The sequence below is a fragment of the Ascaphus truei genome, chromosome 3 (genome assembly GCF_040206685.1).
Source record: "Ascaphus truei isolate aAscTru1 chromosome 3, aAscTru1.hap1, whole genome shotgun sequence".
Taxonomy (NCBI): domain Eukaryota; kingdom Metazoa; phylum Chordata; class Amphibia; order Anura; family Ascaphidae; genus Ascaphus; species Ascaphus truei.
In genome coordinates this window covers 85462572-85488042 of record NC_134485.1, presented here as the reverse complement: position 1 = coordinate 85488042, position 25471 = coordinate 85462572, and the positions used below count along the sequence as shown (strand labels likewise).

The 25471-nt window shown below is 47.5% G+C and overlaps 1 protein-coding gene across 1 annotated transcript; it reads right to left on the bottom strand.

The window, feature by feature from the left end:
* Positions 1–11705: 11705 nt before the first annotated feature.
* Positions 11706–18350, bottom strand: FZD9 (frizzled class receptor 9). The gene has a single exon (XM_075594474.1). The coding sequence runs from the start codon at positions 17562–17564 to the stop codon at positions 15801–15803; it is 1764 nt and encodes a 587-aa protein (XP_075450589.1). The 5' UTR covers positions 17565–18350; the 3' UTR covers positions 11706–15800.
* Positions 18351–25471: the final 7121 nt, after the last annotated feature.

The window sequence follows — 25471 nt, the reverse complement described above, 5'->3', positions numbered from 1 at the left end:
CCCGGCTCCAGGAACTGTGCTCCGCAGCAGGCACACTTGGGTCCCCAGATCAATTTGCCACCTGGAAAGTCACATTGATTACAGACACATTGTATATATCCCTCATCACCCACTTCGGCAACCTGATATTTTGCCGGTAGCTTAAAGGGGTCAAAATCCATACCACCAGACAATTGCAAGTCCTTTTGTACACAGGGGCACAACAGAAAGGATACGTTCCTTCGTTTCATCAGCTAGGCTCCATACAACTGAGGATGCTGTTGGCGGCAGCTTTTGCCTTTCTTACGGGGAACAGAAGTTACTGACTGGGGATCATTGAGCTTCCTCCCCCTGGTGGAATCCAAAGGAGAGACACATTCTATCAAGGGGGTATTCTGTCTCTGTGCTGCGCCAATTACCTCGCAGGGGCGGGGCGCGGGTTTGCCCGCCAGACCCGGACAAGGTTCTGCAAAACATTTTTGTGCAGGCGGGTGATATGCCACATGTGTGCTCTCTTGACTAGGCGCGAGACGCCATTTTAGGTGTGACTCACGGTTAGCATTTCTTGATGGAGCCTCCATTTTGATTACAGTCCTTTCAACTACACTAGGGCTCTTTCCATACCTAAGGGGGTAGCCTTCGGGTAGGGCACTGGCCCGGCATATTTCCTGATCTGCCGACATTCCCTCTAGGCCCAGGATTTCCTTTAGGGACTCTAGAAGGGCCCTCCACTCCTCATGAGCGGGACCATTCCCCAACGCCTCCACTTGACTATACAGCTCCCAAACCGTACTGGCCCAGATATGGACCTCGTGGCTTGTGGTTGGTAACATCTTTCCTTGCGTACTTTTGGTACTCTACAACTATTGGGCACCCCAGATCTGCTCTCAGCAGCGCCTCCAAATGTAACCCATATTCCCCCCCCCCAATTGCAGATATGGTGTATGTAAGGGGATCTATATGCATTACCCAGCGTGGTGCTTCTACCTGTTAGGCTCACAGGGGGCCTAAGCCTACGCCACGGAGAGCCTGGGGTACGTATGACAATATGTTTAACCTCTTACTTGGTGCAGCGCCTCCACCTGCGATGGCTCCCACCAGAGGGGGAGTGGTTCCTCGCAGGAAATATATATATCACTCCACACAACGTGTAAAACAACCAGGGACTTTACTTGCATGAATAACCTTGAACATATACACATATACCAACAGGTGTCCCTCCCTAGAGGAGACACTAACTCCAGCGTCGCGCAGGACGCTACCTCCACCTCCAACTCCCCCGGATGATCCCACCCAGTGTCCAGTAACCCCACCCTCAAGCGAGATGCATGTGTATGACTGCGCAGCCACTATGTCCCTTGTGAATATGATAGTAATCGTTGGTGCACTTGTAGGTTACCTGCCGGGCACTCCGGTGCCCGGACCTGCCAAGGAACTTCACAAAGGATCCCGACGTCGACTGTACACCGGAACTACCATCCGGGGCGATCTCACCCGGATGGCTGGTGCAGCAACAGCAAGGGTCTGAGCCCAAACCTCTGCACGGACGCGCAGCTTCTGCTGTGTCCCTATCTAGCTCTAGACAGTAAGTTGCAGGATCGCTAACCTGGGGGCTGTCCCTGACACTACTCACACTACAGGGTGGCTCAGGGCTAGCTGGGGCCTTGGGGGCTGCTGGCCTAGTGCAGGGAGTCACTGACTCTTGCACCCTACCTCCTTCCCTTAGCTTCTCCTGGCTCCAACTGACTAACGTGCCCCAAGCCCGCCAAATGTATCTCTTCTCTCCTGCAGGGCCACCCTCCAGCCCTATTGGCTCCCTGGCATCACATGGGGCGCTGCTGAGGCTCACTGGACTTGTAGTCCCTTCCAAGAGCCTTCCCTGGTAGGCTAGGGTTTCGCGGGCTCCCCTCGCGCTATCCTCACGCATGCACAACTCTGCAGGGCCGTCGGGACTTACTGCGCATGTGCGATCTATAGTAAGATGGCGGCGCCCTGCTCGGGAGCCGCCGGGGACCGCCGGAGCGCCAAAGCGCTCCCTGCACTGGCCCCCACCTTCCGGACGTGCCGGCGGGTCCATCGAGTGACCCGCGGCAGCGGAAGAACCGAGGTAGGGGTCGCGGGGCAGCAGGTAGGAAAAGGGGACCTGGCTACATCCATATTAACATCTCTGTACACAAGATAGAAACAGTGCATTTCTGACCAAGTTTAAAAAAAAAATAATGATTAGGTAGGAAGCAGGGGGTTTCTGTAGCTGAACCCCACTAAGTTCAGCTCCGGGACTTCCTGGTTCCTGAATCCTGAGATACAGACCCATAACTCATGCCAATAGCAGCTCACGGCTGAGCACGCAATATGGCGGATCAAAATTCACGTGGTACGGGAGCCAATAGGAAACCGCAAAGTCATCCGTCGCAGCTGCATGATGTGGGACCTTTATTAATAATAATAATAATAATAATAATAATAGCATGTTCTTTTGTAGTGCTGCTAGTTTTACAGAGACATTTTGCAGGCACCGGTCCCTGTACCGTGGAGCTTACAATCTATGTTTTTGGTGCCTGTGGCACAGGTAGATAAAGTGACTTGCCCAAGGTCACACCGAGCCGACACCGGAAATTGAACCAGGTTCCCCTGCTTCAAACTCAGTGCCAGTCAGTGTCTTTACTCACTGAGCCGCTTCATGAGTGGGATGTAGCCAGGTAATGGGCAATAGTTCCGATCTTGCAACCCTGCACGGAATCTCCAGTTTAAGTCAATGGGCGTTTTCGTGCGTTAGTGCCAAATCGGTGATATTGGTCCTTAATGAATGACCCCCTAAATATGTCTATATATACCATGACAAGGATGAGCAGTGGGATATGGCTTTTATCAGCACTGCTTACATGTGAAGATAAAAGTCATGACTCCCCGCAGTGAAGTATGCAACCCTTGCAGATGGAAGCCAGATATTTCACTGCGGTGCATATTGTTTATACGATTGGGATGAGCTATAAACAATACGGATAATTCCAGGCCGCCTGGCCCCCTGCACTGGAATTCTCTACTACCTTCGTCTCTGCCTTTTCTTAACCCTACTGTGCCAGTTGCAGTGGATTGATGCGTATCCCTTTAGTTGCTGGCGTCTCTGGCAGCAAAAAGGTTAGAACAGGACGCGAGGATCGACAGCAGAACGGGAGTTGTCACGTGAACACTCGGCTGCAGGATTTGGGCCTTTAAAAACCAAGATTAGTTAAATAAATAAAAACAGCTACGTAATAAATAAATAAAAATAAGATTAGTAATCTGCTTTTGAAGTGAGAGTCAGCATGAAAAATTGCACTTAACTGCAATGAAATTAGCAGGAACAGACAGGCCAAGGGTCTCTCCAAGACCCTTTGCGGGTTCAATTTGGCCCACGGAGTGAAAGTTGAAGATCTCTGTAGTAGAAGCTTAGTTTGAAGCAAGTCATATGCCTATCGAGTTCAACCATTGCTCAAGTGCAAATGGGTAACGTAGGGTTATCAGGTGTCAAGTATTGAACCGGACTGTCCTCTATTTGGACACTGTCCAGTAAAAAAAACTAGAGGTAATACTGGACATGTATGTGTTTGGTATTACATCTCTGGACATGTATGTGTCCGGTATTACCTCTCTGGACATGTATGTCTCCAGTATTACCTCTCTGGACATGTATGTGTCCGGTAGTACCTCTCTGGACATAGTGACCTGACCGGCTTGGGTGGCCGCGGGATTTCCCCTGAGGAGGGAGAGCAGGGCTGTTAGGAGGCTGGGCAGATTCCTCCCTTCTGAGTGGCTGCTGTTTGTTAATGCAGCCAATCAGAAGGAGGTGTCAGGTGCTTGTGGGTGGGACCAGGGAGATTAGGAAACAGCATGGAGAGGAGAGAGGTGAGAGGGATGTGTGTGTGTCGAGCACGTCACCTTTCACCATTGTGTCCAGTATTTTTGGAGAAGCCTCATGGCAACCGTATGGGTAAGACACACACCCTATATTTGTTTTTGAAAGATTTCTTTACAATACTGTACAGTAGGATATCTGTTTTGACCCTGTTAGTCACCTGCCCCCTCCCCCCCCATTGTTAATGTGTATTTTCTTCCTAATAAGTGAGCACAAACCGAAATGAACATGGCTGCTACGTTAGTGGCATTGGTAGACTTCCGAGAACCTTATCTGAGAAAATGACGATGATCAAATCTATTGTAGTCTGCATGTAAAACCAGCTCAGTGCTGGCTGATGGGATGGAGAAAGTGAGAATACAACAGTAGGAGACGCCATGTGGACACTGCAGGCTCCAGGCCTTTTAAAATAGAAATTAATTAAATCAAAATAGTTAAGCAAAAAAAATAAAAATTAAAATAAAATTAGTGGTCTGTTCTAAAACCCATTGAGTTCACTTTCAGGTTAGATCATTTTTAAGGACAACCGCATTTTTATTGGATTTCCGAGGTCTCCTGATGCTTGAAGGTCACGCTCAATGTGTGATGTCCTGGTAAAACATTTTATTAACAAAATGAAAAAAAGATGGCTTCAGCAATGATCACATGACCCACCTATTTGATTTTTCATAATTGATATTTCTTGGGTGGTGGCAGTGTATAGATATCATTGCAATCGATTAACGGATAAATATCATATTAACTCATTGAAAGTACCGTGTGGAGGAGAAAGGTGAGTTGTATTAACCCTGGTTGCATACTGTATATAAAGTCAAATGCTCACAAGTGTTCTGTCCGTGACAGACGGTATCTGGGAACGGATTGAGAGGAGATCTTATTCATTTGAGGGACCTTTGCAGAAGGGGAAAAGTGGGCCAGCTAGAGAGCTGTGTATTAACCCTTGTCCCTTATGCAGTTCACGTGCTCACAGGTGTGCCGTACAGTACGAGACCGACGTCTTCACTTTCTCGGACGCTCCTCTGTCCCTCGCTGATAGGGGAACTAAAGGGAATTGAAGGAATTTAAAGATGAGAAAAGTCAGGGGTTCTGGTGAGTAGACAAGATAGAGATTGTGACCTGAAATAGATAAGGATGTATAACTAAGGCTGCGCTTATAGTGCCGGCGACGCCGCGGCAAAACAAATGCATTGCCGCCGTCGCATGCGCTTATAGTAAGCGCGACGCGATGGAGCGACGGATCGGTCGCGATCGCTGGTAGTCATCTCTATTTGATTTTCCAGCGACCGTCGCATCGCCGGCACTATAAGCGCAGCCTAAGAATGTGGCGCCTATATCACTTATATATTGGTGTTAGGTGAATATAAATTGATACCTTCACTGTGTCTGATTCTTGGGACATGCGCAAGACTCAAATGTATACCTTAAAGCAGCAGTCCCTGCAGAAATAGTTATTTTTGTGGCCTATTTGGAATCAGGGGAGGAAATTATTCGGCAATTACCTCTGAAACCAGGGGAGGGGGCAGAGGGTGGGTCCTCAGAGCTAAAGAAATAAAAAATTTAAAAAATAGCAGCTTTCTGGTCAGCGGACCCCTGCTTCCAAATTTGTAATGAAAAAAATCATTAAAAAATTCCCCAAACAGGACTGCTGCTTTAACCCTTTACAGTGCAGGGGGTCATGGGGCACAAAAGTGCTCCGGGACTGGCCTGGCTCCAGATACCGAAATCCGAACTTGCGTACCCATGACACACCTGGCATGTTATAAGGGCCCCTGGCGTGTCAGGGATAATGTCCATTTCCTGAACATGTCAGGCACGGTTTTCTGTACTAGCAGTTGACGTGTTCATAGTAGGTGTGAGCTACAGTATGACTCGTGCTTTCCAGTCAGTGCTGTTTGGGAAGTTACCCCTCGTGTTCCCAAGCAGATTATGTGGGGTTCCACTCAAACGATTTAGTAGTGGCATATACTTTACCTTTTGCTATACTGTATATACTGTGTTTGTATTCAATTATTCAAGAAAATGATTGCAAAGTTCTACAAATATAACTTATCCTAAAGTTCTAGAAGCAGCATATGATATACTGCAGAATGGCGGTCTGGGGCATTTATCCCTCGGCATCTCGCATTGCCAGGCAGCCCCCGGCGGCCAAGTTCAGCACAAAGGTAAGCCCCGAACCTTACCCTAAAACTCCTAATCGGACCTCTTACCCTAAAACCACTAACTCCTTACCCTAATACTAATAAATGCTAATGCACCTACCTTAGCGGCGGCTGTGGCTAAATGGCTGTGGCGAGATACCGGCGGCGGATAAACGGCAGTGGCGAGATGTCCCTTTCCACTGGAAAAGAAAGACAAATAGAGAAAAAGCAGGCACACCAGGTCTTGTAATGAACTTAATTACAGGGCCTGGGTATGCCTGCTTCCCACTCATCTGTACAGGCATACCCCGGTTTAAGGACACTCACTTTAAGTACACTCGTGAGTAAGTACATATCGCTCAATAGGAAAATGGCAGCTCACGCATGCGCCTGTCAGCACGTCCTGAACAGCAATACCGGCTCCCTACCTGTACCGAAGCTGTGCGCAAGCGGGGAGACTATAGAGCCTGTTACAAATGCGTTATTTACATCAGTTATGCACGTATATATTGCATTACAGTACATGCATCAATAAGTGGGAAAAGGTAGTGCTTCACTTTAAGTACATTTTCACTTTACATACATGCTCCGGTCCCATTGCGTACGTTAATGCGGGGTATGCCTGTATTAACATTACCAGCCAGCACCCAGGCAGCTATGGATTTTTCTCAGTGGAGTGCCACTATATCCACTTGCATATATATATATATATATATACCCGGCGTTGCCCGGGATTTAATTTTCGGGGAGTGGGCGAGAGGGTTGGACTTCCCCCCTTCACAGCTAGGCGGTGGCGGGTTTCTTGGGTTGTAATCCCCCCAGCCCCCCGTTCAGAGCTCAGCGGCATTAGGTAATTACAACCTCAGACGAACAACAACACATGACATATTACACCGTGTCATGATTTATTTAACAGAAATAAAATCCGTTCACTCGGTGAGATTAGCAACAGGGCTCAATTCCGAGATTGATATAACAGTCCCAATAGCCTTTAAATAAGGCTTTACAGCAAATAGAAAGACAGTTAAAAGTCCTGAATATAACAGAACATAAGGGGATCTACTAAGAGACCCTCACCCTACTAGTTTCGTCTGAGTTTAAACTTCTTCTGGGGCAGGTGTATATATATATATATATATATATATATATATATCCAATCTCATATGGGCCCCTATGGTCTGAATCTGCCCCCAGTTACATGTCAGTGTAGTGTGGTGCACCTGCTGGCTCACAGGGCTCCTGAGTCTCCCGCTTGTTGGTAGTGGGGATTTCACCATGACAGGCGTATGAGGTAGTGCTGAGTTCTACTCACAGTTGGTACAGCGCCTCCATCGCTTCCAGATCCCCACGACAGCAGGGAGGAGTGTCTGAAAGAGAACTCCTGGGTGCATCTTCTTCCTGATTAACTCCAGTCTCAGGCAAGAAGGGTCTTTTAATCAAGGGCATCTTTATTTGCATCTTGCATGGCAGACTGCCCATCATAGCGGCCGGTACTTAGCCGCACCTCATCATGTTGCACACCTCAAGGAAGGTCCCTCCTGACTCTTTAATCAGCCAGGTATATTTCTGCTACCTCTCCCCTAAGGGAGAGCCACCATCTGTGCCAGAGCCCTGGACCCAGTGTGGAGTCTGCTTGTCATTCTCTGCAACTCACTGCACACTGCACTTGCAATGCAGCAAACCTTGAACTTCACTTGACTCCGGATGAATAGAACAGAACTAACTTTAGGAAATGATGCGTAATATATAGGTTCCAGAAGACCCACCCCTATGTCACTAATAGTGGACACAGAGCATGCTGTCACTTCCTTTGCTACATATTACACCTCACAGGGGGGTGAGGCCAATCCTCACGATAACTTCTGGCAAACCTGCTCACTTAACAGGGATTACAGCACAGAAGGAGAGAGACATGTAACACCAATTTTACACAGGGCTACATATATATATGGTTGGCCTATCCTTTAGCTTCTTTGCATACCCAGTTAATCAACCCCACACTGATGAGACCCATTAAGGTCGAAACAGCTGTCTGTGGGTGGTTTTCTGGGTATGCACCTTAACCCTGGCTGTGCTCAAAGCTGTGACCATGCAGCAAGCTTAAGCCTATAGGGAACCATGTTAAAAATGTTTTTTGAGGCAAAAAGTGACACTGTGTGCTCATTTGCATGTAATTTCCCAGAATCCCTTGCTGCAGTGTAAGTGCTGTATGCTGGGTGATAATGGGGAAAGGCGGGGTTGCAGACCTGCCTAAGACATGCAGATGAGCATACAGTTGTATTTGTATATATATATATATATATATCTATATAGATATATATATATATCTATATATATATATATATATATATATACATACATATATATATACATATACATACATACATACATACACATACACACATACTTGGGTATAATAGTCTGCGTTGATCTCAGGATCTTCATTCTGTGGTTGCATTCTATGTGAATAGATTCCGAACTCTCTTCCAAAGTCCACTGGGAACTATGATGTGCTATCTGATTATTGCTGTTCCAACTACATGAACGGTCTTTCTTTTCTGTATTTATGTTTTTATGTACAGTAAGGACCGGGCCCCTATGGGGAGGGGCAACATGACTTTCTGCCAAGGGTAACCGTATGCAATGGGTATTATGTTTGGAAGAGGTAGAGGGAGGAAGTAGAGGATGGGGGAGTCAGAGGGTAAATATGGAATGGATGTAAATACGTCACTTAAATAAGAATTATGGAAAGGTGGAAGGCAGCCTGGAGCCCCTCTGGCGTTGGGACACATGACCGCCAGGGCTAGGCTCCCTTCCCCCCTCACCTTTGTCCCTGCTGCCTGGGCCGTGCTCTGACCCCTTCTCCCCATCAGGGAGTGATGTATGGGAGGGGCTGGGGGATTCAAATCTTGGGCAGGAGTGTGACATCCAGTCCGCTCCCTGCCAGGAAGGTTCCCGCCCCCCCCCCCCCTGTCCCTTTGTTATGTGTGATCCCGTTACGATTGTATGGTTATACTGTTATATTGTTGATAGTTGTATTTAATAATTAAAAAAAACAAAAAAACAAGAAGAAAATGAAGGAATTACTTTGACGCCTCGCATGTTTGAGGTGGGCATTTCAAGGCGTGTGGTTGCCTCTGTCCCGGCGGCTTTTGGGGGGTAAGTGCCCTTTAAGCTTGCCAGACGGCGGCTCTATGGTGCAGGAAAGCCCTGTGGTGGCTGGGAGTGGTGAGTGGGCAGGGCTCATTGGTGCGCGATTCCCTGGGACCCAGTCTCGCTAAAGGCCTGGCCAGTGGGGTGCCTGGCTTGGTGGGTCTTGCGGGCCATGATTTGGGTACCATTTGCCTTTACCCGTGGGGGGGGGTGGGGGGAGAGCACGCTGGCAGAGTTGGCACTTACCGGCATTTGTTATTGTTTTAAATAAAATCTGCGGCCTTGTACCACCAGGCCCTCGTTGTGTGTTTATATGTGTGTACGTGGTTGCGGCAATGGAGAGGGGAGCTTCCTCACGGGCTCCAAGGTCATGGTGACAGCATGGTGGTTGTAATAGTTATTCTGTGTCGGGCGAGCTACTTGTTGTGGTGTAGCGGTTAGGTGTTCTATGTGGAAGGGACCCAGTCAGAGTTGCCTCCTTCTGTGGAGGTGGTTGGTAATGGGGAAAAGCGGTGTCATACATGGCTCGGGCGGCTGGCATGGGAGTGACCTTCTCGTGACCTTCAGGTCTTGCACGTGTCTTTGGCACCAGCTTTTTGTTTGCATTTGCGATAAATAAATCTCCGACCAATTTCAGTCTAAGTTGTTGTACGAGTATTTATTTGGGTTATTCGGGGAATAGCGAAGCCCCAGAATTAAGGTCTCGGGTAAATTATGTGCTGCCACTGTTTTTGTAGGATTATATCATGAAATGAATCAGTTCCGTTTTTATGTATGATGGAAACCTTTTCACTCCTGAGGGAACTGCTTATTTTTTCGATACACACACAAACATAAAAAAAGTATATTTTTGCACAATTTTTTAAAACTTGTATTATTATTTGTGCAGCAGGGTCACCCCTGACTACTATTCTACCCAATGGGCTGGCAGTAAACCCTGGTACTATCAGGTTGCCAGTAGTTGGTATGGGGTTTTCCCCTTCACCTTTGGTACTGTACTTGAGTGACAGCAGGGGGTGGTACATCCTGTTGTAGCTTGGACAACGGGGTCTCTGCCTCCTGGCTGTACTTAAGGGCAGGATCGCCCTAAAGTTAGTGGGTTTGTTCCTTCCCCTCTGATGAAGGCAGGTCACACAACTGGGAGCCTGAGATTGGGGCCTTCATGTGCTCTTCCCTCCGGGGGAGAGTTAGTGTGGACCATACCTCTGCCTCTTATAGGGAGGTGCGGAAGAGCTAGGATGGCTGCGGGTGCCCTTGGCCTGTAGTGGCGGTCCAGGGATCATCTTCAGTGATAGCTGATCTGGTAGATTGTACCAGCAGAAGACTGCCATGTAACTGTTACCTCAGAGTGTAATAATAAACCCATTCCTGTTTTGCAATATACCACCTGTCTGGTGCGTGACCTTACTGGGGGGAGAGGTAAATAAGTTCTACCTTGGGAGATCACCTTCAGTTACTGGAGCCAACGGCAGATGGAGGCGCTACACTGCTAAAGAGATATGTGGGATATGAACCCCAGAAGCCTTTTCCTGTGTCCCCACTACCATCGGCGGACGGCTCAGCCCTCCTGTTGCCAGCAGGTATTTGCACCATACACCCTGTAACGGCCCCTATCTGCGATCGGGTGGGAGAAACACCGTTACATTTGTAAAAATATTGCTTTAGCTTTCTCTAAAATTGACTATTTTTTACATAGACTCACTGTTGAGTCAAAAAGTAGGAGTCTGGGAAAACAAATTAGAAATGGAGATTTTAACACTGTAATGACCAGTCTCCATGCAATGTAAAAAAAAAACCCTAACATCCCCACCCTCAAACCTTAATCCAATCCGCCGTCTGACTGGACCATACTCCCACCTGAGGCATACTCCATACCACAATGAGCAGACACTTTACCTTTCTGTTTCAACATTGTCCCTTTACGGCACGCTGGCAGCGGGGCCACTCCGGTGGAAGTAGTTAGAGGCAGATTGTATTTACCTGCCAGCCCGGGCAATTCCTTGAAGAGCTGCACTCCTCCTGCAGCGTCGCGGTATCATGTGACGTTGCGGCATCATTTGACGTCGGGTCGTTATGACAACCCGACTACAAGGAGGAGTGACGCTCCGGAGAAGGCAAGACCCGTCTTCTCACCACTTCCCTACCTCTCACCACTCACTTCCAGAAACACACACACACACACACACACACACACACACACACACACACACACCTCTCAGGGTGAGGAGCAGTCCTGCCGCTCTGGGGACTCCCAGCACCCTCCTCCAGTCAGGGGGAAGTTGGATCGCGGCGACGACAGGAGAGAGAGTAATGTAGGCGGTCCGGAAGCTTCTAGATTTTTTCGGCAATTGGAGTGCGGGACCCAAGGCAAACCGCCTTACTCGCTTGCCCTAAGGGTACTAGCAAAGATGTGCCACACACACACACACACACACACACACACACACACACACACACACACACACACACACACACACACACACACACACACACACACACACACGTTTCACATGAAAAAGAAGATGTCACACAAAAGTCAGTTTATTAATCTGTCTCATCAAAACTCTGACATTTCAAGAATAAATTACAGCATTAAATTATCATCTGCATATTATTTTTTATATTCAGTACTTTACAAAAAATAGTACCATATTTTATAATGCAAATCCAAAAATATATACATATATATATATATTTGTGTGTGTGTGTGTGGGGGGGGGGGAGCAGTTTCTGATGTAGGGGGCTGCCGTGCGTTACTTCATGAACCCTTTCCCTGCTAGAGACGTGTCAGCCCTCCAATACCTCTTTCCCTGCAGAGCATTGCTGCTTGAAGCCTTTTCTTGCTCCATAACCCCTTCCCTGCTGGTGAGTTGTAGAGAGTTGCTTCCTTGACCCTATCCCTCAGATCCTCCATTAACTTCCCTCATTAAAGTAGCAATCCCGGGGTCTTCGGGAGCTGTAACCATAACATTTTTTTAAAATTTTTTAGCATCAGGGACCGCTTTTGTTGCCAGTGTTTTTCCTGGACATTAAAAGATGGCTGCCCTCAGATGCCGTTGCGGCTTCCTCTTGGCCCAGGGGATCCACGCGAATCGGCGGCCATTTTGAGTGCCCTTAAGGGAAAGAAAACACTGGCAACTAAAACGGTATCTCGGCAAACAGGGGAAAGCCGAAGCTAAAAATAAGGGGGTTCAGCTCCGGAAGAGCTTGCAAAAAAAATCAATAGGTAAAAAAAAAACTGTGCAGGCGGGAATGCAGCATGAAAGGACAGAACATGGCAACCTGCTGAACATTGCTTCGTTAGCCTTATCCCTGCCACTGCATTACAGAGCAATCTTCCAATAAACCAGGAGTGGGCAACTCCAGTCCTCAAGGGCCACCAACAGGTCAGGTTTTCAGGATATCCCTGCTTCAGTACAGGTGCCTCAGTCGTAATGACTGAGCCAATGATTGAGCTACCTGTGCTGAAGCAGGGATATGCTGAACACCTGACCTGTGCGTGGCCCTTGAGGACTGGGAGTTGGCCGCTAGATCAGCCATTTAGAAGAGACGCACGCTGGCAGCAGCTTAACATGAGCAAACAGGGAAAGAGTGAGGAAATGGGGAGGGATAGAATAAAACAAAATAAAGATGACTAGCGTATTTTAAAGGTGCATTCACCTTTAACACTTGTTCCAGGGGGTGGGGGAGGGGGTGGGGGTGACTTTCGCCAGCTCTTTCCACCTTATAATCAGTTAATCAATCTCTCCGGCTGTTCTCTTTTATTAAACTTGTCTACACAAGAATATTTATACTTTTAACCAGTTATTCCTGAAACCCCGATTGCAGTGTTTTTCAACCCGTTATTGTGAATTCATGGAACCCCAGTCCTCTTCTGTCTCATGTATGCAAAAAAAAATATATATATACTATTGTGGCGTTAGGATTTTAAAAAGTAAATGACCGGCTTTCTGTCCCATGGATAATTTATAGTATTTCAGCTGAACGCTTAATAAAATCGCTCCGTGGCCTTCGAAGTGAGGTGAACACGCAGTGTGTATCCCACAGTCAGCTCCTTGGGAGCTTGGGCAAGGCACTTTATGTCCCCGTGCTTCGGGCATCCAAATTAGATTGTAAGCTCTATGGGGCAGGGACTCGTGACTGCATGTTCCATGCACAGCGCCGTGTAGAATGTCAGCGCTATGTAAGAAAAAATATTATTTAATGATAAACATTTTCTAATGATTCCATTTACAAATATGGCAACAAATTCCTCGGAAAGGAAAGTGTCCTCCAGTGCAGCGGTGTGCAAACGTGTGGCCCCGCGCCCCCCTGCCGGCTCAGCCCCAGTGCTCGTGCCCCACTACCCCTACCTGGTATCCGGCGTCAAATGGCGCCGCAGAGGTCACGTGACGTCGGGGAGAAGGTAAGTTAGTTACAGAGGCCTCGCGAGGTCCCCTGGCATTTAATTGAAATGCCTTGTGGGAGAGAGCGGGACCCCAATAATATTCTCCTGCCTCCCTACCAGTTTGCACACCTCTGCTCTAGTGCAGGGGGGGGGGCTCAATTCCGGTCCTTGAGACCTCCAACAGGTCAGGTTTTCAGGCTATCCCTGCTGCAGCACAGGTGGCTGTATATGTCAGTCTTTGACTGTGCTGAAGCAGGGATATTCTGAAACCCTGGCCCGTTGGTAGGCCTTGCGGACTGGAGGTGAGCCCCCCTGCAGTGTATTGCCAAATAGTGGAACTCTTGGTAACCTCCCACAGGATTCCATGGAACACAGGCTGATAACCACTGCCCCATTGCATATACTGTATCGCTATGGGCGTTTATCTCTACTGCTGTCATTATATACACCTCTTATCTCTCTCCTCCTCATGATGCAGTGACTGAAGAATTGAATGGTGGAAAGAATTCAAATACCATGGTGACAAGCATTTCAAACACGACTTGCATAAAATACTTCTTTGGTATTTTCTATAAACTCTTACTAATAAGAGTGTGGATTTGTTGCAGTTTATGATACCTGTTGGTGGGTAATAATAAGAGATCTTTATAAGTGAAATTATAGATTAGAGCAGTGTTTTTCAACTGTGGTTCCCTGCAATTTTCTGTTTATTTCAAAATGGTACCAAATACAGAAGAATTTACAATGCATCTGAGGTCAGACGCGCTATTAGAGAGGGTTGGGGTTCCTTACAATGCATCTGATCTCACTCAGACGCGCTATTAGAGAGGGTAGGGGTTCCACAGAATTTCTCAATATAGAGTTCCTTAACCAAAAAAAAGTTAAAACCTGCAAGGTTGTGACACTTATTTATAAAAGGACTGTCATATTACTCCCTAAAAGGGTTCACAACCTGCAACAAATGTATAAACGCAGTTGGGTCAGGAAGCTGCTATATAGATTATTTCTTCAAAAACGGCATTTTTCAACACTTGTAAACACAGCTTTCAATACAAGAGTAAATACACCTCTAGAATGCAAGAACACATTGAAAAACGTACAAGCCGGATTTGCAATCACCTTTCGAGTTCCAGGGGTGGCCAACTCCAGTCCTCAAGGGCCATCAACAGGTCAGGTTTCCAGGATATCCCTGCTTCAGCACAGGTGGCTCAGTCAAAGACTGGACTGGAGCTGCCCACCCCTGGGACACTTGCACAGGATACATATTTGGAGCATGACTAGCATCCGTCACTCAGCATGTTTGTAGCTGGGACGGGGTGTCATTACATTTACCTTATTCCTGCTAAACACCCACACAGCATCACTGCATTGACTTCACTATTCAAAACATGCAGAACATCACTCACCCTGCTCTACCTGCACCATATAATGCAACTTATTCCACTCCTGATCGATATCTGCAGACTATCTCCCCATTTACCCCCTTTTAACCGCCTGAGATCTAGTGTTTCTCACTTCTCTTGGGGTGACCTGTGCAGGTCTATTAACACGTTCCCATCTGCAGAGCATCACTCCAGAGTAACCCTTTGCTGCTAGAGGGGCCAGCAGTCCAAGATCTTGCTTACCCATTCAATAGCAATAGGGTTAGCACAGTCCCTGCTAAGCAATACAGCATAACATCGCTCTGCAAACCCCTCTCCATCAAGAGACACATAGAAGAGAAAGCAGAACCAAACCGCGCTGTGTTTTTGGAGGTCCCTGAGGAGGGTGTGATACATTGGAGAAGTCCTGTGTTATTTCTGCTTCTATGGAGGTTTCTGTCCTCCTGGGAAGTGGGGAGGGGGCAGCACTCCCAAGACAGCTGCATAAGGGCTCATGGTCCACACAGAAACTGTCAAGGGCAGGGGGGAGGTTAAGACACAGAGCATCTCAAAGACCCTATAGCTGATACATTGACAACTCCCCTGCTAGATAGACTTGCAGATCAGAACTCTCCTGACCCCATTCACGGTTACAGATGGCCCTTTTTACCCTTTTCCTTTTTGGTTTGGTATTCCATTGACACCCTGCCACACAAGACATCTACATAGCATTACTCTGCCAAAGAGTTAGTGTGACTCAACTCCTGAAGAACATCCCTCATCTAGACCTTTGAACTCTTCCCTGCTAGAGGGCTGAAGTGCATTTCCCTTTAATGTGAGTCTGTGCCTGAGTCCCCTTCCCTTTAGAGCTATTCTTCTCCTTTGCTTCACACATGTGTGGGATTGTCCATAAAGGGGTCAGTCTTGGCCACCTGAAGTGTGAGTGGTGGAGGTTTGTAAGGGCAGCTCCCCAAGTTGCATGGCACCACTCCCCCTCCCCGGGGCTTCCCTCGAGTCCTCGCCCCCACAACCCCAAGCCGGCGCTGGCACAGGATGCCCTGCCAGGCCTGCAGAGTTTTGGAACTCCACACCCACACCCCACTGGTGATGCCCACAGCCAGCGACATGAAGATCTTGAGCATGAAGACTGCAACACTGGGGATGGAGCGGGGCAGAGTGCAGTCCGGCCTGCCGCCCCCAGCAGGTGCCAGGCAAGCCTCTTCCCGCGCCCGGGCATCCCAGTGAGCCAAGTTAAGGCGCTCATAGAAGCAACAGACAATTATGCAGGTGGCGGGAACAGTATAGAGGATAGAAAAGACCCCAATCTTCACCATCAGCTTCTCCAGCTTCTCTGTGTTTGTTCCTCCAGTCTTCATTACCCGTCGGATGTGGAAGAGGGCAACGAAGCCTGTCAGGAGGAAAGAGGTGCCTGCCACCAAGTAGCATGAGAGAGGCACTAGTACAAAGCCAGTTAGGGCACTGGGGTCCGACCCCCCCACGTAGCAGAGTCCAGTCAGCTCATCTCCACCCACTTTCCTCATGGTGAGGATGATGATAGTCTTCACAGCTGGGACCCCCCAGGCGGCCAGGTGGAAGTAGCTGCCATGGGACTCGATAGCCTCGTGGCCCCACTTTTTGCTGGCTGCCAGGAACCAGGTGAGGGTGAGCACCACCCACCACAGTGAGCTGGCCATGCCAAAGTAATAGAGGATGAGGAAGACAAGGGTGCATCCGCTGCTCTCCAGCCCCTCTCGGATCAGGTACGGGGCCCCTCCCTCACGGTCGCAGGCTATGCTGGGGGCTCCGGCCGCCGCACGGATAAGGAAGGCGGTGGAGTAGACGTTGTAGCACATGCTAAGGAAGATGATTGGCCTCTCGGGGTACTGGAAGCGCTGGGGGTGCAAAAGGAAAGTCAAAACGGTGAAGGCAGTGGAAATGAAGCACAGGCCGGACCAAGCTGCCATCCATACCAGGGCAAAGTCCTTGTCGCCAGATGACCAATATACATCCACCCCAGGGGTGCACCTTGGTGCACACACCCCGCTCCTCTCCACATATAAAAACTTGTCTGGGTTAGCGCAGCGGCTTGGAGTGCCCAGTCCAGCCCCCGATGGTCGCGGAGGACGTGGGGCCACGGGAAGCATACCATGGCCATTTGTTGGCGTTTCCCCAGTTGTGGCGTTCTCAGGGGCCTCCATGCAAAGTGCGTGGGGATCATTCTTGCTGGGCAGGCGAGAGCAGTCAAGGGACTCCGGCCAGTCAAAGTTGAAGCGCTGCATGATGGGGGCGCAGTTGAGCCTGGCCGCCTCACACATGGGCTTGCAGGCGGGGATGGAGGTGGACACCTGCTCAGTGCACATGGGGGCATAGAGGGAGCACAGGAAGAATCGAAGATGCACGTGACAGCCGTACTCCACCAGGGGGGCGAACTCCTGCAGCTTCACCGCCGCCTCCCCCTGAGACTCGTGACCCACGTAGTTGGGCATCCTGGTCATGTTGTAGCCGATGCCCTGGCACATGGGAATCTGGATGGGCTCGCACTTGGCCTCCCTCCCTCTCTCCACATCGTAGAGACCCATCTCCAGAGCCACGGCCGACGACAGCAGCTGCCACAGGAAGGAAAGGGTGAAAAGCCAGCAGATACGGCTCATTCTGTTGGCCGGCGAACTTGTGCACAGGCTACCAGGCAATAACTGTAAGCGAGGGCAGGAGGAGGGGGGAAGAGCGGATATAGACACACGACTTTATATCCAGCTGTCCGTTATAAGCAGGGCACAATGCATTCCAGAAAAGCGGCAGAGTGGGATCAGCTTTCTTGCCTTCCAACCCGGGTCATGGAGAACGCAAATTACAGTTTTTGTAACAATTCTTCCACCTTGGGCATTCTTGATGGGGGGGACACAGGCTGCAAACGTCCAGCTGCAAACCAAATCTTTTGGGATCACACTAGGAGCCAGTCTCTGATACTCGGTACAATCCACAGGCAGGCAGCATGTCCTTCACTGAAACGCATGGCAGTCTGACTTGTCCTTTAGTGTGGCCGCAACCGTTCGTCTCGCTGATGCTCTGTAGCCCACAGCACTGCCTGGCTGTCTCTCCCCAACTGCAATCAGAGTGTCTATTCCAGGAGCTGGTAGACTCCGGTGTGATATTTTGCACAAGTGCAGCTCGCTCCCTTGCCACTGTGAAATGTTGTGAAACAATGCAAGGTTGGGAAGCCGCCTGTGAGAGCCAGAGAGAGACTGACAGGGAGAGAAACATAAACAGGCAGAAGGGTTAGGAGAAAGAATGAGAGCCAGAGGGAGACTGTTAACACAGGCACAGGGGGTTAAGGACAGAGAGGTTTTGCAGACAGATCCCGCCCAGCCTACATGTAGGGGAGTGTATCCCAGTTGCTGCTGGGAGCTCTAGCTACTGCTGACACTGAGCATCCTATGGACTTCTCAGCAAGAGGCATCAGAAGTGGGGTGTGGCCAATTACCATAACCCCGCCCACACATGTCAGTGGGCGTGGCCTGGTTAAAGAAACAGGGCCCTCATTAAAAAAAAAAGTGAATGGCAATTTGCAAAATTGCAAGAATAATATTTTCCAAGTCATGTCACCCCCTGTTGGCAGCCATAACAAAGCCTGGCTTTCTGCTGCTTCAGCGAGCAAGATATATATACACACACATCCCTCTCTATATATAATCTACATATCTGTGCAGAGGAGGGGGCTGGGGGAAATTACACACAAACCTTGTTGATTTGAAATAGCAGAAGGGAAAATCTTGGGTTACATTTTTAAACCGCATGGAATAAGAACCTCAGTGTTTCTCGCTCTTTTCTGAACAAGTTGTGTTTTGTGCTCGACTGGAACCTCTGCATAGCATTTATTTTATTAAACATCTGAATTTCTGGCCTTTTGGCAGGAGAAGGGGAGATTAATGTAAAGACGCCCCCTCCTCTTATAGAGTCACAGACACACATGCACACAGTCCTACACACAGACACATACTTCTACTATATACTGTATTCACCGACACATGCACAGGCGCACACGTCTATACATTTACAGATACACAAAACTCTAATCAGAGACAAACTCCTCTTATACATTCTCAGACACAAAATGTATATATATAAAATAAAAAATTAATAGACAAAACCGTTCTGTGGCTAACGAAATGCTTTTATTTGTGCAAGCTTTCGAGATACACTGATCTCTTTTTCCGGCGTTATATATATATATATATATATATATATATATATATATATATATATATATGCAAAAAGTGACACTGTGTGCTCATTTGCATGTCATTTCCCAGAATCCCTTGCTGCAGTGGAAGTGCTGTATGCTGGGTGATAATGTGGAAAGGTGGGGTTGCAGACCTGCCTAAGACATGCAGATGAGCATACAGTTGTATTTGTATATATATATATATATATATATATATATATATATATATATATATATATATATATATACATAATACATATACAGTATATACACACACACACACACAAATATTTACATATACACACACACACACACACGTGTATATACACCCATTATATTTTTATACACAGGCTCCCCTTATACATACACACTTTGATACACTCACATGCACACTGTCCTATAATTTAGTCACAGCTACACATATACAATACATGGATACTTAGGCCGCGGGCATGGTGAGCGCTTAGACGCTGAGCCGCGCTCATCCGCGCTCACACATGTCAGTGAGCCCCTGCAGCCGCAAATAGAGCGGCTTTAGCAGGGGCTCGCGCACGCTTCCGCAGGTGTGCGGAAGCGTAGCCAACACTCAAATGTTAGTTTACGCGCGCAGGGCCGGTCGCGTGAGCGGTTCGCCCAATGAGGTCACTGGCCCGCCCATAGACACGCCCCCGGACGGCGCGCGTAGTAAGGCCAGGGAAAGCACCCGCTTTCCCTCAGCCTCTGCGCGCCTCCGCACGGGCTGAGTCACCATGGACTCAGCTTTACACACATACACACCAGACAAACACTCGTCATATATACTGTATATACGCACACTCCAACAGACACGCACTCCTATTATCTAGTCACAGAAACACATACACACACACACTATCAACATACACCCCCTATACGAAGACACGGTCCTGTTCACAGAATCGTACAGGCAGAGATAGAAAAAATATCACTAACATTCACCAGTCCAGGTAAAAAGTCACCCATATAGAGACAGCCCCTCCCCCCTTAATACGCAACACACAGCCTCCCTTTCCCTGGACCTCGCGACTTAAAGGCGCGGAACTGCAGGCTGTGTAAAGGCAACGCGTCTGTCACTCACCGCCGGAATCTCAATACTTACGCCCCACAATGCCTTGCGCTTAAAGGGTTTTCAGTTGAGAAACAGAGCACCACGGATTCCTGCAAAAGAATGATTTATTGAGCCAAGTAACGTTTCGGCAGAACAAGGTGCCAGCCATACTTGAGAAAGGCAGCTTGGTCTGCCGAAACGTTGTTACTTGGCTCAATAACGAATTCTTTTGCAGAAATCCGTGGTGCCCTGTTTCTCAACTGAAAGCTGAAACGTGGAGTGCGGGCAGGGATTCCTGAGCCAGGAGCACCGGTGAATATACTGTAAATATTTTACCTTATTGGTGTGCATTAATATCCTTGTTTATATTATTGCACTTAAAGTGGACACCACGCCAGGCGCAGGTATTGAGGCTCCGGCAGTAAGTGACAGGCGCGCTGCCTTCACACCGCCTGCAGTTCCGCGCCTTTAAGCCGCTGTCCAATGAAGAGGGGTCTGCATTCTACTCGTCTGCCCTGATTTTCCAGGTCCAGGACGAGTGGATTTTTGCACCCCTGCCTATAGGTATATTCACTCATGCACATACCAATACACACTGGAACTTATACACAATACCGTTCTAAACACACACAGAGACACATATGCACATATATTTATATCTTTATTTATATAGCGCCATCCATGTACATAGCGCTTCACAGCAGTAATATACGTGACACAATAATATAATATATAATGAGAATAAGCGCTTCAGACATAAAAGTAACTTTAGGAAAAGGATTCCCAGTGCCGAAGAGCTTGCAATCTAAGTGAATTTTTTTATTATATATATATATATATATATATATATATATATATATATATATGCAAATATAGCTGTATGCTCATCTGCATGTCTTAGGCAGGTCTGCAACCCCGCCTTTCCCCATTATCACCCAGCATACAGCACTTCCACTGCAGCAAGGGATTCTGGGAAATGACATGCAAATGAGCACACAGTGTAACTTTTTGCCTCAATAACCATTTTTAACATGGTTCCCTATAGGCTTAAGCTTGCTGCATGGTCACAGCTTTGAGCACAGCCAGGGTTAAGGTGCATACCCAGAAAACCACCCACAGACAGCTGTTTCTACCTTGATGGGTCTCATCAGTGTGGGGTTGATTTTACTGTATATATATATATATATAAAATCTTATTAAATGGGTTATATAATTCTCTGTCATAGGGTTTTGTGAGAAACCCTGTTACATAACCCTATGGTTAAAAAAAAAGTGTGATATCTCCCACCCCTCCACAATTGCATCACTAGCGCTGATTAAATAACGCTGATTTCTAGGACTTATTGCCTACTTGTATCGCTGGTGTTATTTAAAGCAGAGTTAAAGCATTTTCCATGTGTGCAAATAATCTGGAACCCGTTTACGAGCAAATCATGCTAAGTGAATACAGCGGTGGTTTCAAATAATATCCCCGCAATGCCATTATTTGCCAACGCCAAATTAGAACCCAGCTATGTCACCGTTCGGGAATCCAGCCCAGAGTTCTAGCGCTGATGTCATCAGACCTTGGAACTGCTGCTCACATGAGTTCCACCAAAACATTGCACAGGCTCAACCTAGATGTACAACTATGTGCAGTATGTTATCAGAAAAAGTGCACAAAAGGTGGCGTGCTCTCTGTCTAAATATTTATTTATTTAGACAAAATCCACAATACAGATCATACAGGCCTCCGTGACAGCCATTTTAAACCTCCCTGGAATCCTGTTTTCAAGGCTTGGTATCTCAGGAATGAAAAATGGAACGAAGACACTGAAAATAGGTTTCATGAGAGCAGGGGCGGCCGTTTCAAAGGATATATAAAAAAAGAACAATCTATTCTTACGCGTAGCAAAGCAGATTGCTGTTTTAAATGTCCTGGGCTCGGTTAACCCCTGCGCTACCTCAGGTGTCCGTAATGCATTGTGAAGCTATGCGTTGCGTGTCCCACGGGCAGCGAATGGGTTAAAAAGAAAATTGATTTAAAATATATATATATATATATATGACAGTAAAACATTTAACAGCCTTTTTGAATGATAAAATGAAAAAAATATGGTAAAGGAAAAATGGTGGGGCCCTTGGAGAATAAACTGTCGATCGTTGGTAGGATCCACGGAACAGAGGTTGAAAACCACGTGATAGTGGTACTCTGGGCTAGCGCACTCACACTTGGACCAATGCTTACACTAATGCATTATGTACATTGTATAGATCAGGGGAGGCCAACTCCAGTCCTCAAGGGCTACCAACAGGTCGGGTTTTTAGGATACCCCGCTTCAGCACAGGTGGCTCAATGAGCCACCTGTGCTGAAGCAGGGATATCATGAAAACCTGACCTGTTGGTGGCTCTTGACTGGAGATGGCCACCCTTGGTATAGATGCACACACTTTTTATGGTCATTACAAAAAAAAAAGGAAAATAATAGAGTCCCCTAAAACAGAAATAACATCAAGTTATTGGTCTACAGCCCCCAACTCCATTTCCTTAAAAAGTTGCCCATAATTCCCTAACTTTCTCCAAGAACACCAAAGTTCAGCCTGATTAAACCAAACTTCCTTTGAGGCTCCTGTCTGGTTGTGAGAAGGTTCCCATAGACGAGAACGGGTGCAGTTAGTGATAAATCACCCCTTCCACCGAGTGTAACATATATCTTGTACAGGAGTGCGCAGGAGTGCGCAGGAGTGCCTCGCCCCCCCCCATTGTGCTGGCGTCACATGACCCGCGGCGGAATTTGACGATGCGTTGCCATGGCAACGCGTCTCCCGAAGCCGGCTGAATCAATGTGAGTTACAGAGACCTAGCGCGGTCCCTCAGCATTTAATTTAAATGCCATGGGGAAGAGCGGGGGGGGGGGGCTCTGTAACCGCCGCGTCCCCCAGATCTAGTAGAAGCAAACACAGTCTGACATGTTGGTCGAGAGGCCAAAATGTTGTCAACACTGTGTTTGTTTCCACTATAATACAGACATTTTACTTCTGCGCATTAATATAATAATGATAAAAAATAACAACGCAGCAATACGATGTATATGGAACTTTACAGGTACAATGAGTCCCTGGCACAAATAATTTTGGCAAAGGGAACTAAAGTGACTTTCGCAGGGCAAGCCGACACTGGTTTTTGAACTGGGTTCCCCTGCTTCAAGGCAGCGATACGACCACTTAATGTTGCGACTCGTTCAACCTTTTCTATTTTTAGCCTTTAGGGAGGTGCCCCTATGGCGTTTCGGAATCACAAGGAATATTATGCTGCTAGCCCAGGGGCGACCATTTCCAGTCCTCAAAGGCTACCAACAGGTGGGGGTTTTAAGGCTATTCCTGCTTCAGCACAGGTCAATGACTGAGCCACCTGTGCTGAAGCAATGAGATCCTGAAAACCCGTCCCGTTGGCGGCTCATGAGGACTGGAGTTGGCCAGCCCTTATGATGTACCCCTTTTTGCAAGCTGCCCTGGCTCTCTGATGAGCCGTGAGCACGAGAGGGAGGTCCCGAGGTCTGGTCACTAGCATGCGATGTGACAATGTGGTGGTGGCAGCGAAAATATGTCCGTAGCACTCTGATGCTGCTGGCATTACAGCAGTGAAAGGGTTACACTTTATCTTGATTTCATATAGGGATCAAAAGTTATATAGGTTTCTGAGAACAGAGGTTTTGCACAGAAAACGGCATGGAAGCCTGGGGTGCCGGAGAATGCTATGAGGACTGCCATTGTATGCATCAATATAATCTTTTCACTTCGTTTTTATTGAAATAAAATAATAATGTCAAATTCAAACTTCATTCCACGTGTTTGTCTTCTCTTTTACGTACGAGTCAGGCCACTAGAGATTGAACAGCTAGATGGAAGGTAAGGTAGGATTGCAGCCTTCAACCGCCGCCGGTAGCAATCACTTGTGGCTGGTCAGGCCCCCCGGCGACAAGAACAAAAGTGAGTGGTGAACACGATCTCCTCCTAAACAACAAGAAGAAATCATCAAACGATGTTCACTGAACGTCATAAGGGCCCCTAGAGTGCTGGCCCTTTTGACCACTAAACATCATAAGGGCACCCTATGAGTTAAACCCCCTGTGTTTACTGTAAACACAGGGTTTCTCAGCCAGTGTCCCATGCCAAACAAGGGAGTCTTAGACAAGTGTTTCTTAACAGGGGTTTCTAGGAACTCTTGGATTCCCCGTGCATCCCTAAAGGGTTCCCTGCAATTTTCTATTTATGTCAAAATTGTACAAAAGACAGAAGAATTTACCATGCATTTGATGATCATTCATCTGATCTCAGACGCGCTATTAGAGAGGGTTGGGGTTCCTTATAATGCAGACACGCTCTTAGAGAGGGTTGGGGTTCCTTACAGTACATCTGATCTCAGACGCTCTATTAGAGAGGGTTGGGGTTCCTTACAATGCATCTGATCTCAGACACGCTATTAGAGAGGGTTGGGGTTCCTTACAATGCATCTGATCTCAGACGCGCTATTAGAGAGGGTTGGGGTTCCTTACAATGCATCTGATCTCAGACGCGCTGTTAGAGAGGGTTGGGGTTCCGCAGAATTTCACAATACAATAACAGGTAGACCTCGCTATCCGACGGTCATTATCCGTAGAACAGATTATCCAACACCAGATAATACATTCCACTGAACGCATTATCCGACGTCGGAATGGATTATCCGCCGCAAATTAACATTGGATCCACAATCCAACGGTCCGCTATCCAATTTGCAGGATGGATTCCGGTGGATAACCGAGGACCGTCTGTTTTGGATTCCTTACCCCCAAAAAGGTTGGAAACCACTGACTTAGACCAACCACAAGGGAGAAATCTGATTGCCAATATTTGTTTTCAGGAAGGAATTTATTTTTCCCCTTATGAGATATCATTGCATGACATTTCACTGGTGTTTTTTGTTTGTCTTCCTCTGGATCTATAAAATACTGTAAATACAAATATAGGATAAGTATCTGTAGTCCAAATTTAGCACAGGTTGAACTTGATGGACATACAGCTCAACCCCCTTATAACGCTGTGCTTGGGGTCCAAAGAATCACATCGCGCTATAAGCGGATCGTGTTAGAAATAATGTACAATTGTATGCATTGTACAATAAAGTATTTAAGATCCCAATAATTGTGTTTTAAAGTATTCATACATACAAAAATTGGGAGCCACGCCTGCATCGCGTTGTAAGCGGATTCGCGTTGTAACGGATCGCGTTATAACGGGGTTGAGCTGTA

Coding starts and splice junctions, on each gene's coding strand:
- FZD9 (XM_075594474.1), bottom strand. CDS start 17,564: ATGAGCCGTATCTGCTGGCTTTTCACCCTTTCCTTCCTGTGGCAGCTG.